At 41.6% G+C, this 17,835-nt stretch overlaps 2 protein-coding genes across 3 annotated transcripts; both read left to right on the top strand.

Moving 5' to 3' along the window:
• The first annotated feature begins 5,050 nt into the window (after positions 1-5,050).
• LOC112880449 (polyadenylate-binding protein 2-like) lies at positions 5,051-10,728 on the top strand. The gene is made up of 9 exons (XM_025945084.1): positions 5,051-5,496; positions 6,906-7,024; positions 7,208-7,864; positions 7,942-8,019; positions 8,107-8,196; positions 9,048-9,185; positions 9,653-9,823; positions 9,933-10,136; positions 10,219-10,728. The coding sequence occupies exons 1-9, from the start codon at positions 5,214-5,216 to the stop codon at positions 10,468-10,470; spliced, it is 1,992 nt and encodes a 663-aa protein (XP_025800869.1). The 5' UTR covers positions 5,051-5,213; the 3' UTR covers positions 10,471-10,728.
• Positions 10,729-13,919: 3,191 nt separating this feature from the next.
• On the top strand, positions 13,920-16,649 carry LOC112881709. Of its 2 annotated transcripts, XM_025946532.1 has the most exons (4): positions 13,920-14,113; positions 14,815-14,904; positions 15,275-15,639; positions 16,273-16,649. In XM_025946532.1, exons 1-4 carry the CDS (start codon positions 13,997-13,999, stop codon positions 16,277-16,279), a joined length of 579 nt encoding a protein of 192 aa, XP_025802317.1. In that variant the 5' UTR covers positions 13,920-13,996; the 3' UTR covers positions 16,280-16,649. The 2 variants fall into 2 exon arrangements, with proteins under 2 accessions (XP_025802317.1, XP_025802318.1); XM_025946533.1 differs by lacking the exon at positions 14,815-14,904.
• The last annotated feature ends 1,186 nt before the right edge of the window (positions 16,650-17,835 follow it).

Raw genomic sequence — 17,835 nt, forward strand, 5'->3', positions numbered from 1 at the left:
ATGTTGAGTATGCTTACTTCACAAGTATTCTTGGATTCTCTAATGATGATCTTTTGAGAGAAAGGATACATAAGATGGAAAATGTGCTAGAGGATGGAGAACTTCACTTCATGTATGATAGGACTTATGGAGACATTAAGTTTGGGACAATACAGGGGTTGACACCTTACTACAAGCTGCTCAACCAACTCTTCTGCTACACTCTGTGTCCCAAAGAAGGTGACTCGGACAACATCTCCAACATGTCAAAAAATCTGCTAGCAAGGATGGCTCCAAATCAAAATGAGTTTAGTGTCTTTGACTTTATTTGGGAGGAAATTATCATATGCTCAGTTTCACCCAAGAAGAGTTGTCACTATGCACCATACATCTTTGCCATGATCAAAGAAGTGACCGGTGTGGAGATATTGACTGACAAAGGCCATCAAGTTTACAAGCCCAAGAAAGGTCAACTTCAGCGACTTCTCAAACTTGGCTCTCATGCACCTCGTTGCTCAACTCCAGTACTGTCTCATGCTCCTAGCTCTCATAGTCGTTCAAGTTCTCATGTTCCATCTAGCTCTCAAGGTCCTTTGAGCTCCCGTAGCCCTCCTCCTCGTGCTCCGAAGAAGAAGGGAATTCTTAGCTTTATCTCTCAAGGTTTATTTGCATGCTTCAACGTGAGATGTTACAATGTGCAAGAGATCCATGACCACAAGAAGCATGTGGATGAGCAGCTCCTCAAGATTGAGACGAGACAAAAGGAAACCATGGCCAAGTATGAAATGCTCACTCACCTCTTCGTGCTCCCATGGACTTTCCTCCTCCACCGACTTTTTACAACCCTTGAGAGGAGATGAGTGGACCTTCCATGATGTTTGGGGCTTCTCAAGTTGATGATGATGAAATTAAAGAAGACTTAGGTGGGCGTGAGGAGTCAGATGACAAAGAAGATGATGTCCCCTCTGCCAACACACCCACGAATGAAGAAGAAGAAGGTGACGACGACGATGACGAGCAGTGATTGTGGAAGGGCCTCTCCTTTTTGTGCTTGACGCCAAAGGGGGAGTGAGCTCACCATAAGACTATATCGTGGTGGATGTTGGGCTTTATCTATCTTTTTAGCATCTAGTAGCTTAAACCTTGAACTCTAAGTGCTTGTGGACAAATGATGAAACTAGTATGTGTTATGTGTGGTGTGCCAAGTGAGCACTTTTAAATTTGTAAGACTTATTTGTGATTATCTATGCTAGTGTGATCTTAGAACCTTATTGCTTTTGTGATGCTCATGGCTTGGTGCTTGTTTATTTCCACTTTATTGTTGTGATATATCTTGTCATATGCATCACGTTGATATTTATCAAACTTCGCACCCCATGAATGCATATATTAAGGGGGAGTTAAACTATATAATTGAATTCAAAATATTTTATTGAATTTATTGTGAGCCTTAATTGTGTTGTCATCAATCAACAACAAGGGAAGATTGAAAGTGCATTTAACCCCCTAAGTGGGTTTTGATGTTGATAACATACAAAATTAAGAAGCTAATGAGTTTATAGAGTTATGGATAGGTCAAACTTCAATGAAATGAAAAAGAGCAAGAAAAGACACTAAATTTTCTTAAAGGACGGTGTTGGGCTTAAAGAAGATCTTTTAATATTTTCTATTTTTAATTTGAGTATAGGAAATACCGTACTATTAAGAGGGATGCGAATGGATAGCATAAAGGTGTTAAAGTGCTTATTTGAGATACTAACCATCAAAAAGAGATACAGAATCACACACTTGTGCACCTAGTTTTCTAACTGTTTCAGTGTGTGTCGGAAGTTCCGACACCCGTCGGAAGTTCCCAGTAACTTCCGATAGGGGGTTCTCGGCCAGCTAATTTTAGCTAGGTCAGAAGTTCAAACAATCACTTATTCTGGGCACTAACGGCTAGTTTTGGGCTCGTATATTGTTATCGCCATAATTTAGCTGGGCCAGAAGGTGGGCTGCGAGCAAGATGGGCTCAAAGGATAATCATAATAGGCTTGCGAATCGGCCCCTACGCGGGCGTTTTAAGGCTAGGATTGGCCATGTATCTAGATAGGTGTGTGCGTTTAAATTAGTTTAGATAGACATAGCCAGGATTCATGTTGTAGTCAGTTAGGATTGGTTAGGAGAGGTAAGTCTCCGGACTATAAATATGTACCTTGGACTACGAATGAAACACGAACATCAACCATTCACAAACAACTCTCGGCGCATCGCCATCCCTGTTCTAGGGTTTCTCTCGGGTAAGTGCCGTGCAGCCCCGATCACGCGTGATCGGGGTGGAATCGTTCCTGCCTGTTTACCTTTGTGTTTCTCGTACTGAAGCGTTGTTGATGGCGAGTAGCACTAGTTATCTTAACGCTTATAGGGATGCATCGACTTTCATGATATATTTATGCGTTGCTTGTTATCTGTAAGCGTTTAGCTGTCCTCGTGCCCGATCTCGGGTGTAAGGGCAGCACCTTACTCTGTTCTCGACTAGTAGATCCAATCTATTATGGTTAATCTTTGTTCATCAAAGATTTAGCTTAATATCCGCATGATTAGACCCTTCAAACGAGTCAAACAATCCAGTAGAACGTTTAATGCTTTGTATTAATTGTTCCGGGAATTGGCTTTCTGTTGTTTTTTAGGCCTCTGTTTAGGTTGTTATTCTGTTATCTTTCGTATTTGTTAGGCTTAGCTATGCGTAGGATGTTCCGATTATGCAATGAGAGTTTAACTGTCGTAGATTGGATTAGCTTATTAATTATAGAGCAAGTTTTATTACTGTCGGATATATGCGCTTTGTTTAAATACTTAGATCCGATCTGATACTGGAAGACAATCGGCTCTTTACAGCCGATATCGGGAATCACTCGATGAGCTGATCACGGCTCGGACTAATATTTAAACGTGTCTGTGCATGCAGGAAACTAACTGAAATCACTTCTACACCTTCCTGATCAGGTACAAGGTCAGGTGACACGACTAGCAACCCAGACGCCAGGTTGTGTGCCGGATCCTGGGCCGTTGACCGAGGGACCGGGGCCCACCAGCAGTCCCAGGAGCCTCCCGGTACCTCGTGTTGCCTGTCGCTGCTTGCCGGTGGGTTTTGACCGACAACAGATATTTATACCCCCCCACACCCTCCTTCATTTGTTGCTGACTCCACACGCAAGAACACCTCCAAAAACACTCATTCCACTCCCCAAATCCTTCCTTGAGCTAATTCTTGAGTTGATTTGAACTAGGACTTGGGTGAGAGCAAGATTAAGGTGCCATTTGAGTGTGAGGGCAGCCAAGTTCATTTCAAGAGCACTTGAAACATCTTCACCCGTCGATTCGCATTTGTTACTCTTGAAGCTTGCTTCTAGAAGGTTTGGTTTCACCCGGTGAGCGTCCTCTCGTGTGTATGCATCTCAGAAAGTTTGTATTATCTTATCCTTTGTGGATTTCATAGTAAGTGACTCAATCCTCTTTTGTGGTTGATTGAGAGAGGAAAAAGATTAGTGCACAACCTTGCTCTTTGTGAGCCCCTCAATGGAGACGTAGTTTTCTCAGTGGGAGTGAACTTCAGTAACAAATCTCTTGTGTCTCATACTTATTGAATTTACTGACTCTTGTTGACCTAGACTTAGTTTTGTAACGATCTACTCTCTCACGTTGATATGCTTACAAAGATCACTTGCAGAAGTCTCCTAGCATCATTGCACAACTTTTGATTCAAACAGGTTCTGCAGTTTTAAGTTTATTTTTGAATTTCGTTTAAAAACTTTCCTATTATCAAAAGTTCCAACTCGGTGAAGTAAGTTCGGAAGTTTCGATAAATTTAATCGCTGTGAAAAATTTTCAGGAATTTTCAGAAACACCTATTTACCCCCTCTAAGCATCACAAAGATACTTTCACATAGTAAGGTCTTACGTATTTTTCTTAAAGTTTATTTATACTATTCTTTAATCTTCATCTTGCATAACTAGCATTTTCAGTTTGTCAGCTATACGTGATCTCACTCTATACAAACCTCGATGGTGATGTGTCCGTGTTCATCCATTTTAGAACTCAAGACATTCCATTTCTGAAAGAACGCTCCGTCACGGCCATTAGGCCTCGTCCAGCAGTGCAAAGTCGGCTAGCTTATAGAACTAAAAATGTAATATTTTGTCTTGGTGGAAGAAAAAGAAAAGAGAAAGACTATCTCTTGATCAATAGATAGTCTCATTCACGATATTCTAAGAGTATGTGAAGATGACACGTGGATCTATTTATATCTTGAGTTGTGTGCTAAGGGGGTATTTGGTTCCCTTGGGAGCTTATTTTAAGTTCCGTCACATCAGATGTTTGATGCTAAGTAGAAGTATTACACATAAATTAATGATAAAATAAATCCCATAACCCCAGTCTTATTCGCGAGACGAATTTATTAAATATAATTAGTCAATGATTAGTTCATATGATGCTACAATAAATATATGCTAATTATAGATTTATTTGGCCTAATAGATTTATCTCCTGAATAAACTTTAGATTTATTATAAGTAGCCTAAGGGTCCGTTCGTTTTCGGGGTCTAAAGCCCGAAACATCTAAAGTTTAGAGGCTTGGCACCGAACCGGCCTCTAATCCGACCTCTAATCGCGCGAGTGTCCTTCCTTTAGAGGCCGGGACTTTTTAGAGGGAGCGAGCACTCTAAAAATTTTTAGAGCCCCTCTAGTAGAAAACGAACACACCCTAACTTTAATGGAGCCAATCGCCCTCTAAAAATTAGACTTAACCTCAATCTTTGGAGGAGGGCCATATTTAGCCAAACAACGAACTCCTGGGCAGCCGCGCACCGCCTTCTCGCCTTGTCCTGCTGCTGCCTCCGGAGCCCGGAGGTTCCCGAAGCCGCCACGTCAGGGATCCCCCCATCCCCTCAGCCCCCGTCCCGCTCGGACACGTCGGCCTCCCCACGCGTTCCGATCCACTCCGTCCGCGGGCGTCCGTACCCGATCCGACGGCCAGGGCCGACGAGGGTTTTGCCCCTGGGGTACAAATAGCGCCCCTCCCCCGCCGCGCCGCCCCCGCGCTCTCTTCTCTCTCCTCGCGACGCCGCCGTTGGGAGCCCTGCCCTGACCCCGGGAGAGCCCCCAACCCTTATCAAACCCTAAACCAGAAAACCTATCCCCAAAAAAATCCGCAAAAATCCCAGAAAAAAAAATCATCACCACCCGATCGGATATGGCGGCGCAGGGGCAGCAGGCGGCGGCGGCGGCGGCGGCTGGATCCGCATCCGAGTCCGGCGGCGGCTCCCCGGCTGCTCCGGCCGGGGCGGCGGCGGCGGGGGCGGCGTTCCCCGCGACCTCGCTGTACGTGGGCGACCTGCACGAGAGCGTGCAGGACGCGCAGCTCTTCGACGTCTTCAGCCAGGTCGGCGGCGTTGTCTCCGTCCGCGTCTGCAGGGACATCAACTCCCGCAAGTCTCTCGGGTACGCCTACGTCAACTACAACAACCCGGCCGACGGTGAGCCCCCTGACTCCTCTCCAGTGCCCCCGATCTGTCGATTAGGGTTCTGGCGCCGGCGGTTGCAATCGGCTCCGGGCTAGGGTTTGTAAAAGCCGACGGATTTGGCGGCGGTTAGGGTTTAGACGCCAAATCCCCGATCGGTTGGCTCGATGCGGCTAGGGTTTGATGCGTTGTAGAGATTTGCCAGCGCTATTGCTCCGTCGCAATCATGGTTTCCTGTATCACCCGTATCTGGGGTTTAGGGATGTTGCTTCTTTTGATGTGTTGCTGTGGTTCCAACGTGTTTTGTCGGTGGAGATATTTGTTTTGTTGATTTTGTTAAATAAAAAAACTTGCCTCGGACTGACGAATTACCTTAAATTGTGGATTGAAGGGAGGTGCGTGTTTGCTAATTCCCTCTTTGGGCAAGTTAGGTTCTTGTGGTTAATGTATACCTGTTACTTCAGGTTTTTCTTTTGCCTTTGTAGGAGCCAAAAAATGTTTTCTTACCTACTACCATTTATTGGCGTTCCTTCTTTCAATATGCTGGGATTCTTTATAAGGTGCGCTTCTGTTCAGTGGTGCAATGCCTGTGCATTTTTGTACAGCAACACTTGTAACTTACCTTGAAGTATGTTATGTAGGCTGCCAAAAATTATCTTTTGGTTACTGGCATCAGAGCTTTAGGATCGTTGTTTCTTGTTATGTGTTGGCTGGGGTGGCAGCACGTTTACCTCTGCGGATTTTGGTGTCTTGATATTGTTGATTTAAAAATTTTCCTCAAAATAAGGAGCTTGGCCGTCCTGCAAAAGTGACATTACCTGGCATTGTAGATCTTGTGAGATAACTTGAAGCCTTCATATGTTTTAAGGAGATGTTTTTTTTTCATGCACAAGTGCTTAGCTTTTCTGTTCATTTGAATTTAGTGAAAATTGTTTCTTTCCTATTAAATTCATGTGGTTTAATGTGTTGTTATATCAAGGGAGAGGTTGTACCTGATTGCTAGCTAAAAATCTTTTGCTAAGCTGGTTCTGGTGGTATATCTGTCACTAAAAGCTGTTTCTTTTATTGCTTATTACAAAGGATGTTGCTTCTACTTCATTCTATATATTTGCTGGTTTTTTTGCAAGATGTGCCAGCACAATGTTTGTGCGTTTGTACTGCATACACGGGCTACCCAAAAAAATATTTTTTTATTACCCCAAAGTGTATTTTGAAAACTTATTAGTAGCATGCAATCCATGCTGTTCGTGTGGCTGTCCTGTAGAGCTCTAGTAAAAAAAAATTTAGGTAAATATTGCAGTTGCCCTCTGGGACCTTATTTGGGATTGCATTCTTTTCTGATTCGAGCTTATTGCATATGGTACTTCATTGTGAAGCACCCTTATCTTCTTTGTGGTATTGTACTGATTAGAGATTTATTGCAGCTGCACGAGCCCTTGAACTACTTAACTTCACTCCTATCAATGGAAAGCCTATCAGGATCATGTATTCTAACCGTGACCCCAGCTCGCGCAAAAGTGGCACAGGAAATATATTTATTAAGGTGAGATCCAAATTTCTATGCTTCTTTTTTATGCACTTATCTGAGGGTTCTTACTGGGTTTTATCTCTCGCCACCCCAACGTGCTTGTGGCTAAAAGGGCTTTGTTGTTGATGTTGTGCTTAATTTCAATATGCTATGTCAACTTTCCACTTATGAAGACTGACCCTCTGTTCTATTTTGCAGAATCTTGATAAGTCAATAGACAACAAAGCTTTGTATGACACGTTCTGTGCATTTGGGAACATCCTTTCATGTAAAATTGCTACAGACCCCTCAGGAGAATCAAGGGGCTATGGCTTTGTTCAGTTTGAGAGGGATGAATCTGCTCAGTCTGCTATTGATAAGCTCAATGGGATGCTTATCAATGACAAGAAAGTGTATGTTGGGCCTTTTGTTCGCAAGCAGGACCGTGAAAATGTTTCCAGCAATGTCAAGTTCAGCAATGTTTATGTGAAGAATCTGTCTGAGACTGTAACTGATGATGAGTTGAAGGAGATGTTTGGAAAATATGGAACCATAACTAGTGCTGTTGTTATGAGGGACAGTGATGGAAAATCCAGGTGTTTTGGATTTGTCAATTTTGAAAATGCTGATGATGCTGCTCAGGCTGTTCAAGAGTTGAATGGCAAGGTATTCAATGACAAGGAACTGTATGTTGGAAGAGCACAGAAGAAGTCAGAAAGAGAGATGGAGTTGAAGGAGAAATTTGAAAAGAATATTCAAGAAGTAACTGAGAAGTTCCAAAACACTAACTTGTATCTGAAAAACTTAGAGGACAATGTTGATGATGAGAAGTTGCGCGAACTCTTTGCTGAGTATGGCACTATTACTTCCTGCAAGGTTAGTTCACTGTTCACTGGCTAATTCGCTCATAATATGCTTCCAAGTTTTGGTTGCTGACAGAAACTATATTGTAGGTTATGCGGGATTCGAATGGTGTCAGCAGAGGTTCTGGATTTGTTGCTTTCAAATCCGCGGATGATGCTACTCGCGCTGTAAGCTTTGTTTGGTCCATGTATTTTGGGATACTGATTTGATTTGACAAATTGATAAAATAATTAGTATTCTTAACTCCCTTGTAGCTCACAGAAATGAACGGCAAAATGGTTGGAAGCAAGCCCCTTTATGTAGCTCTTGCGCAGCGGAAAGAAGACAGGAAGGCAAAGCTACAGGTAAATATATATTCGGGTATAAGTTTGCTGCTTGATAATGTTGTATATAGGTTGTGCTTTTGTTTGCTTTCTTATAATGCAGAATCTTTTGTGTTTTACTCACAATGTTGTTAATAAATCTGTTGTGGATGTTTCTAAGCTATACATCACAGCATATATTGTATTTCACATGAGTAATGTGTATTCTCATGGGATCCCTTGGCTCAAAAATTTACAATATATTTTATTTAGGTGTTAAGCTTTCTATACTTTGACCAACATATAATCAAATTTTAAGTATGTTTGGCATACAGAATTTATACAGCTAGATTCATATTTTCCATCACGAAATGTTACTATAGCTAAAATGATATCAATAAATCAATGGTCAAAGTCTAGTTTTGGTCCTAGCAAAATAGAATACATCTTTTGTTCTGGAGCAGAGGGAGAACTCTATATGCATGTTTGCATATATTTGGGAAAATAATTACACTTTTTAATGGTTGCTGATGAGTGCTTTCTGGTTTGGCTTTTGATAGTTCATAGTTTAGATATGTAAATGGCATTTTGGATGGGCAAGGTGACTAGTTTTATGTGAGCTGGAAAGCATGAGTCATGTAATAGCTGTGTGGCATCAGAATCACTAAATAGTCTCCTTTCAAATCTGTGCACTTTTACAGTGTCACTGCATAATCATCCCTAATTGTTTTGTTAATTGGCAAAATTGCTTTACTAGCATGATTTTTTGTGCAGTCCTATGTGCTCAGTTCATTTGTGTTCTCTAGGGTTCATGTAATGTACTTTTGATCCTCATATTCGATCTGTAGTAATCTTCTTTGAAATCTGGTATTAATTTTACTTGTACTCTGCAGGCACAATTTTCACAAATGCGTCCTGTTGCAATGGCGCCTTCTGTTGGTCCTCGCATGCCCATGTTTCCACCTGGTGTTCCTGGAGTTGGTCAACAGCTGTTTTATGGTCAGCCACCTCCAGCCTTTATCAACCCTCAGGTATTACATTCTTTGCTTTTATACTATATGTATATTATATGTGGCCATGAATCTTACTGTGTACACGTGCCACTATATTTAGCCAAAAAGATATGTTGATACCATCTTTGGTGTGAACTTCTGATTGTGCTCTGTGCCATTCTTCTGTAAGCTTTACTTGTTTGCTTGCACGACCAGTGACCAAATCTAACAAAAGCTGTGTTGCTTAATTTATCATACAAAAATCATAAGTCTCTAACCCTAGTATTGATATGGTTTTGAACTGCAACCTTGATACACTTGATAGTGATCTCTATTTAGTTTCTTGATTTCTTTGTGAAATTTGTTCAACACAATTGGAACTCTGTTCAGTAAGAAATGTCATTCTTTACTGATTGTTCATATCCTCTTCGTTTATGTTATGGGCATGAACACCTGGTTTTTGGACTTCGTATTTGTGGACTTATAAGTATTGTGTTGTTTGTTAGGCTGGATTTGCCTTCCAGCAACCTTTGATGCCTGGGATGAGGCCTGGGGGTCCGATGCCGAACTTTATGATGCCAATGGTTCAGCAAGGGCAGCAACCACAGCGTCCTGCTGGTAGGCGTGCTGGTGCTGGTGGAATGCAGCAACCCATTCCAATGGGTGGTCAGCAACAGGTATCCTGTATTACTAAAGGCATTATTCATTTTCATTCTTTGATTTTACGTGCCCTGTGGTAGTTTTCATCTTTTGGCGGAACTGACATGAATTTTCTCTATGATGAAGATGTTCCCTAGAGGTGGGCGTGGCTACCGCTATCCCACTGGACGTGGAATGCCTGATCCTGGCATGCATGGTGTTGGGGCTGTGATGCCATCTCCATATGAGATGGGTGGGATGCCAATTAGAGATGCTGGTGTGTCACAACCTGTTCCAATTGGGGCACTAGCCAGTGCGCTTGCCAACGCCCCACCGGATCAGCAGAGGCTGGTATGATATTGAGCCTGCGATTTGTTGGTTTGGCTTTTTTTTGTTAATCAAGGAGACCTCTTGACTTTGTAATGTGTTGCAGATGCTTGGTGAGAACCTTTATCCTCTAGTTGATCAGCTGGAGCATGAGCAGGCTGCCAAGGTGACTGGCATGCTTTTGGAGATGGACCAGACGGAGGTCCTGCACCTTCTGGAGTCGCCAGATGCTCTCAAGGCCAAGGTTGCTGAAGCCATGGAGGTCCTCCGCTCCGCCCAGCACCTTCAGCAGACCAACGCCTCCCCTGAGCAGCAGCTGGCTAATCTGTCCCTGAACGACGGCGTTGTCTCCAGCTGAATGCGTCCGATGACCTGGTGATTGGAGGCTGCTGGCAATTTTTGCTTGATACCTATCCTATCTAGAGTGCAATGACTTGGTTTGCTTGGTTTATTGGAGTTTTAGCTTGCTTTATAATTAGCTGTACTAGGGTTGGTCAAGTTTTGTCATGGATTGGTTATTTTGGTCGTATGGATATGTTGTTTCGTTGAAGTTGTCGGGTCATTACCAAATTTATTGCCGTCGTTTCTTTATTGGGCGACGTTTTTCGTTATTATTGGTTTGATTGGATGTAGTTGTAGATTGTTGTGGCCGTGCGCTGAATGCGGAGGGACCTTGTTCTTTGGCCGAATCGGTCGATGCAACTTCGTAATGCACTAAGGTAGGCGTGGAGGTTACGTGATCGCAAAATTGTGGATATGTGATGCCCTCCACCCATGCATTTGCAACATTTTCAAAGGGAAAGGAGCCTGGATGCAAGGCTTGGATTGGGCTAATTCTCATCTGGGGTTTAGAAGTGGAGCTACATAGAAAAGGGCGAAGAGTGCGACCAAAAGGCCGCAAGATCAAAGATCCCCGGCCTTAGGTTGTTTCTTACATGTCCCCCAATTGTACTTCTAAATCATCCACACTAACAATCCATCCTTCTCCAAAAGAGGATTTAACAATCCATCCTTTTCCCCCAAAAGAGGATTTTAGTAAATAACCAAATATAACACGGGGGCTGAGGGTCAAATTGATAATTTTTCTTACATCCTCCCAGACCTAATGCCGTCAAAATAAAGAGCCTTGAGTATCTAGAAGAAAAGCACCTAGACCTAATAAAATTAAGTGAATACCTAAAATTGTGGTCATTTTATTTCTATCTTTCCATACATAACCAAAGAATGGAAAAAAAAATTTAAGAGTCGGGTCCTAGGAACGCATGATAGGCTGACGAACCCATCCCAATTAATTAGGGAAGGAGCCTTAGGAGAAGGGATGACAGGGAGGAACAAGATGATGGATGACTGAGGGAGTCAAGAAGAGGAAGCAGTGGTGGATGTGAACTTGTTTGTTGTTAGTTGTATAAAAGAAAGTAGTTCTGTTTTTCTAAAAAAAGGATCGGAGTTTCGGGTCCCTTTCATACATGATGCATTGATGCCAGTCGGACGCATTCAGTCGAGAGCATTACCAGACTATTGGGGGACAATTATATATATACTCTCTCTCAAAAATATGAATAGTTTTCAGAATAGATTGGAATTGCGGGAGTAAAAATCACTTCGAAGTCACGTTTTACCGGTTGGATTGCTGTTTACACCCAACCGGTCCATGTTTTCGAACGCATGTATATATTCATGAAATCATGCTCGCGTTGAATGCGTATGCACCTAAACAGAAATCCATGAATACAGTGCAGCTCGGTTTTTAAATCAGTTCAGCTGCTTTTGGTCGTTGCAGTAAATGAGACTGAAGTAAAGGGAGGGCGGGAGCAAACATTACACGTATTTCACGTCATGACTCCACCTAGACTTTTTGAACAGCTTCCGTATTTATTATAAAATTTAACTAGCACTATTCTGTTAAGTGATATGCTTGTCGATAGTGAGACACTTGTGCTGACTTCATCAATCTCGAAAATATCTCAGCTCAATCTTTTAGAAGTACTCATACGGGTGGATTGCGTGTATTCATACGGATAAATGTGTGTACGTGTATATAAGGGTATGTGTCAGTAATGTGTTTCGAAAAAGATCTTTTGCTAAAGTTTTTACGAAGAAGGATGGATATTTATTGAAAAAACAGTACACCCTAAATCTAGAAGTTACAGATAGGTACTCAAAAGATAAAAATTACAAGCAGAGGACACCAAATTCTTTGCCCTCCACCTCCATCTGTTGGCCACTCGCTGGAGCAACGGACAAGAAGCAGCGTCGGTACTTCCAGGAAATACAGAAGACTCAAACTTTGTTGAACGATCGTGGTGGAAGCGGCAAAACTGCACGGCTGAGGGGCTCTCGCATGCGAAGAAACGAGTCAAAGAGCGATGAGAACACTGGTGACACCGATACAATCCCAAACCGAGGGAACAGGATCCATCCAACTCTATCGAGAAATAGCTCAGGAAAAGAAAACTCATTTTTATCGCCGCTTGAACCGACAAAGCTATTTCACTACTGCTAGAGCTGAATGGAGAGACTAAAGAACCCACGATGCATACATCTCTTGCAGCTCCCATCCGGCCCTAGAGTGGTGGCCGAAGGGGAGAGGGAGCTGACGAGACTCGCATTGGAGAATGGATCACCCCTTGTTTCTTTTTCCTATAGCAAAGGGAAAGCAAGGGGGTCGAGAGATTCACAGACCTCTTGCTAGTTTTAATGGAAACATTAACCTTATTTCTTACATAATTTTTAAGGTGCTTCAACATATGAGGGCTAAATATGATGTTCTATTAGAGTTAAAATTCATGAACAAATCATGTCTACTTTGGCTCGGGTTATCGACTCGGCATGGTATTCATATTTTTCTATGTATCTATACCGTATCTCAAAAAAGATCCATTAACATATCTAAATTTAATTTTGTAACATATCTGTAACATATTTCGTATTTGTATAAGATGTAGTATTCTTTAGTAAATCTGGATAATATAACGCAAGATGCAAGAGAGTTATTGTTTATACGTAACATGCATTAACTGTATGGATCATTGAACATTGATCTTGCTGGAAGATCCATGATACATCATAAGCAGCTAGGTGGAAGAGTGAAGATGATATCTTTTCTAAACTCAAAAACATTCCAGGAGCTATGCCTTTGATTTTCCTACTTTGCTCGGCCCATTATATCCCGGAATTTTCTAGCTTATTCAGTCCATTATATTACAAATCTTTCTATTTTGTTCGGCTCATTATATCACGAATCTTTCTAGTTTGTTCGGTCAATCATAAATTTCTAACTTAATGTTATATTGCAATATATCAAATATGTAGCGACGACTATGGCGGCGCATGTTAAGGAGGACGGTGGATGATAGTTTTAGAATATAAAATTATTATATATGTACAAACTAAAGTATGATAATATAACAAAGATAGTTAGTTAAAAATAGCTTATTTTCAACAAATATTTGAAGAAATAAATATATAAAAAAATAAAACTAGAAATAAGAATGTATTTTCAATAAATATATACATTTTTAATTAATATATAATAAAAAGATAAAAGTAATTTCACCTATAATTGATAACATAGGAATACGTGCAAGTAAACTTAATCTTCTTATAATTTTATTATAAAAATTAATAATATTGGTTATGAAAAATAAATATAATTTTTAAAATTATTTTACTGAAAACGGATACGCCTAGTTTCGGATATTTTACTGAAAAAACTATAAAAATTAAAATATCCATTTTACTACATTAAATTTAAATACGAATATGAATATGCATATTGATGTTTAAACGGATTCTATTCCCACCCCTAAATCTCGTCCCGTGCCGTCTCCGCCTTCAATCAGAGCGGAGCATTCCACGCTCCTCTCAGCGGAGCGGCAGAGGCGATGGGGCGGCCGAGGCCCAGGAGAGGGGGGCGGCGGATCGACGCCGCCATTGACCACCTCGCCCAGTACGGCTTCCCAAGGCCCCAAATCCGCAAGATCATCAACAACCTCCTACAGGTAGCTGCTTGCTCCCCTTCCTCAGAATCTTTTTTCTTTGCATCTTGTAATCCACTAGCTTGTATTTGCTGGTTCATGATCTTGTGATCCTTGGAGTCAGTACTCTGTGATCTTGTTGTCGCGCATCCTTGTTTTCCTCCTTTCCTAGGACTTCTTGCTCCGCACCTCGAACGATGGAAACGAAAAGCCCGCCTCCTTTTCTCCCAAGATTGTTACATGCATCCTGGATTCTTGCAATTTCGTTGCGGATGGACGCAGTTGAAATTTTTGTGCGCGTGGAGTGGAAAGGCTGGGCCCTTTTCCCTGCTCCAAGAACCCACGGGGCGGCCGAGATTTTGCTACGTTGGTTCCCTTGTATTTTTTTGGGTGGGTTTATCGTTGCGCTGCTGGATCATCTAGCGCAGTGGAGCAGATCGCAGATGCACCTGAAAATTTTGCTTCGAGCAAAGAAACCACCTTGATTTCGTCCTAAGGGAGTCAGCGCTGGTATAACAATTTTTATTTATTTATTTTGGGGTGAGGAATGTCGCAACGCTGACACTTATCTTTTATGTTTCGAGAACTGCTCAAGTGTTTCTTAAAATTTTGGAAAAGTGAATGTCTGTTTCATTGAGGAATTCCTTTTCTTTGCTGACAAGTGTTTGATTGAGGACTAAGGAATACTACTAACTAGTTCTGTTAACAATGTTTCAATGATTCAGCTGTACGGGAGGGATGGCTGGGTGTTCCTGGAGGAGGGATCATACCGGGTTGTGCTTGACAAGCTCCTGGAAGAACAGGGGCAGCTGGATGTGAACTCCCTTCCTTCCTGACCTGTGTCTGTTCTGCCTGAATTATATACCATAGTTGCGCATACTCTCTTAATCCAGAGCATGTAAAGTTGCAGCATTCATCCACTGAAACATACTGTGGTGGAATTGATAGAGCCCCCGATAATTGGATGGTGTGGTCTTCCAGCATCATTTTCTGTGATCTTGAAATGCCACCACTGGCCTAGGAACTGTGTAAACAACACTGTGAATTTCTCAGCATAATTTAGGCACAAAAGCACATCAGAGATCTTAACAAGAATTAACATAGTTGCTCATTCTGACTAAGTTGCTGCTTGGGATTTATGTTGCTGTCCAGTCAGATTTTTAAGTGGACTGACTTTCTATACAGAAACAAGAAGAAGCAGCGGAGGACAAGGCAACACCAGAAAATGATATCGAAGTGTCACGAGCAGTGCATAGTGAGGCACCAACTGAATCTCAGTCAGCCCTTGAACAGCAAGCTTCTCCCAATAGTTTGCCTCCCCAGGAACATGTACTGCCACTACCTCCAGCTACAAGAGCTGCTCCTGCAACGCTTCCCTGCTATGGATGGATCAGCGAAGAGTCCGAGACAGAGAGTGAACCAGAGGATGGAGAAATGCTTTCAGATGTACCAAGGCCGGCAAGTATCCCACAAAAGGATGTACCAAATCCTGCAGAAACCTTGCCTTCTAAGAGGAAGTGGCCAACTAGATGGGATATGCGCCCTAACTGGTAATGCTTCTGACTGAACTCTCTCTTGCCTTTTTAATTTGGTACAGCAGACACAGTTACTGTTACTAGTTTTTATTTTCCCCGGAGTGAAGTTTTAGCTGATAGTAATATATGCACTTGACATGACCTATCCATTTTTGTGAACACCTCTAGGTTTAAATATTATCTTTATTTCTGTAAGAACAACAGTTGAGCTTTGGAACTTTATATGAACAAAATGCTCCAATACATGTGTAAAGGAAGTGAAGTTGGTTAGCTGTATATACCTTTGCTGCTTTCATATCAATGTGTTCCTGTTGGTGCAAATCATGTATGGTCATACATGCTAAGGGTGTCACAGCCAAAGTTCCATAAAACCTCCAAATTAAATCTGAAGGCTACAAAAAATTTTAAGGCAGCAGCAACTGGATTGGAACTAGCTGTCTTCTGGAATAAGGAATTTATTGGGCACAAGCTACGATTTTATCTGGCACCTAAATACACACCATGCAATAGTTAGCAAAGGATAGTGCAGAATTAATCCATATTAGGGCCACATCATATATCATATATTTCTTATCAAAATCAGGACCTTGTTTACCTGTTTGAACCACTGACCATATCAACTGCATGTTTGTCTTGTGAACCTTTTAGGGGCTGAGATCAAAGTTGCAAGATGGTGACCTTCAAGGATGGAGAACTCTTAGCGCAGGGAGCAAGATGTCAATCCATGAATTGACTTTCACCTGTATCTTGTACATGTAGAACTTATCTAGCAGGGAGCAGCAGACAGTATGGGACAATGTAGCTGCTGTGTGGTTGCAGATTGACAGCAGAATGCAGATTGCTTGTCTGACAGTGCCTGTGCAGTTCAGACCTATGTTGAAACTTTGATCCCTCCTTATTATGCTGTGTCATATATGACTAGCTTTTTAGCTAAAGCATATATGCCTAACTTGGTGGCATTTGCTTTAGGATCTGATCATGGATTCTCTTAATCAAATTAATTAATTTAGCCATTGGAAGATCGATATCTGATTTGTATGGCTAATTGGTTTGGCATTATATTCCGTGGGGAGAAGTGATCAAAAGAGACCAACATGCTGTTAAAATGAATGAATTACAACTATACTTATATAAGTATATAGTATATTGGTATACGTCAGCATTTCATAGGTTGTCAAGTAGTTTCAGATTTTTTTGTTGAGGAGGAGGTGAAAGAACGAGATGTTTGTTTCACGAAACAACCGCCGTCTCATAAGAACTATAATATTACTTTCTCACTATTATACAAGTTGTGGTTGTCATGCGACTTACAAGATTCGGATTTTCTTTTTATAAATTAAGTGATTGAGAAGTTACTACGAGAGCTTGAAAAAACGATTCATCTTATCTTTTTATAAATTAAGTGATTAAGAAGTTACTACGAGAGCTTGAAAAAAAAACGATTCATCGTAGGAGTCGTATGTTGAATCATCTTTGCCCTACTTCCATGCAGAATTGCAGAATGATTACATTGCATTTGCAAGCTTGTAGCGGCTACTGTATGGGGTGCTAGATAGCTAGATTCAATTCCTTTCCCCGTTTTGCAATGGACATGTTCAATCACTATCTTTAACTTGGTAATAGATTCATAGATATTTGTCCAACAGCGCATCACTTTCGCGCTGCCGGAACGTGGCATCCGAGCCATCGACTGAAGCCACTCTGGAGGGAGCCGAGGCGTCGATGTGCCATTTTGCCCTTCGACTTGTAATGGTTGTACTTATTATAAAAAAAAAGAAAATACTTGCAACGTTTGTACATATCAACCCCCAAGCACATACGGAACCAAGTACTTTTCTCTCTGCTCTCAAAGACCCTCGCTCTCCCGCGCGCTCCCTCTCTCGTCTCTCACTGTTTTAGAGGTTTTTAAAAACCATTCCTCAACTTCAAAGCTAGAAATCTTTTGTCCTTCATTTGCCCAAACTATTTGGAGACGATCCCTCAGCAAAGTTTGGAGCAGTTTTTGCAGGATATGTGGATTGGGCAGTGGCATAGATAGGTGTCACATCCCGAATTCCTTGCATCATGGACTTCACTGGAGCATGTGCGAACAATTTTGTGCATGCACTCGAATCCAAATTTAAATGATGAATTGATTTTTGAATTAAATTTTGTGAAGAAAGTTGAAATTTCATCAAAGAAAACATGACATATAACACTTTATAGGTTACT

The sequence above is a fragment of the Panicum hallii genome, chromosome 2 (assembly GCF_002211085.1).
Source record: "Panicum hallii strain FIL2 chromosome 2, PHallii_v3.1, whole genome shotgun sequence".
NCBI lineage: Eukaryota > Viridiplantae > Streptophyta > Magnoliopsida > Poales > Poaceae > Panicum > Panicum hallii.

Coding starts and splice junctions, on each gene's coding strand:
- LOC112880449 (XM_025945084.1), top strand. CDS start 5,214: ATGGCGGCGCAGGGGCAGCAGGCGGCGGCGGCGGCGGCGGCTGGATCC. Junction 7,025..7,207: donor CAGGAAATATATTTATTAAG/GTGAGATCCAAA, acceptor TCTATTTTGCAG/AATCTTGATAAGTCAATAGA. Junction 8,020..8,106: donor CGGATGATGCTACTCGCGCT/GTAAGCTTTGTT, acceptor ACTCCCTTGTAG/CTCACAGAAATGAACGGCAA.
- LOC112881709 (XM_025946532.1), top strand. CDS start 13,997: ATGGGGCGGCCGAGGCCCAGGAGAGGGGGGCGGCGGATCGACGCCGCC. Junction 14,114..14,814: donor TCATCAACAACCTCCTACAG/GTAGCTGCTTGC, acceptor TCAATGATTCAG/CTGTACGGGAGGGATGGCTG. Junction 14,905..15,274: donor AAGAACAGGGGCAGCTGGAT/GTGAACTCCCTT, acceptor CTTTCTATACAG/AAACAAGAAGAAGCAGCGGA.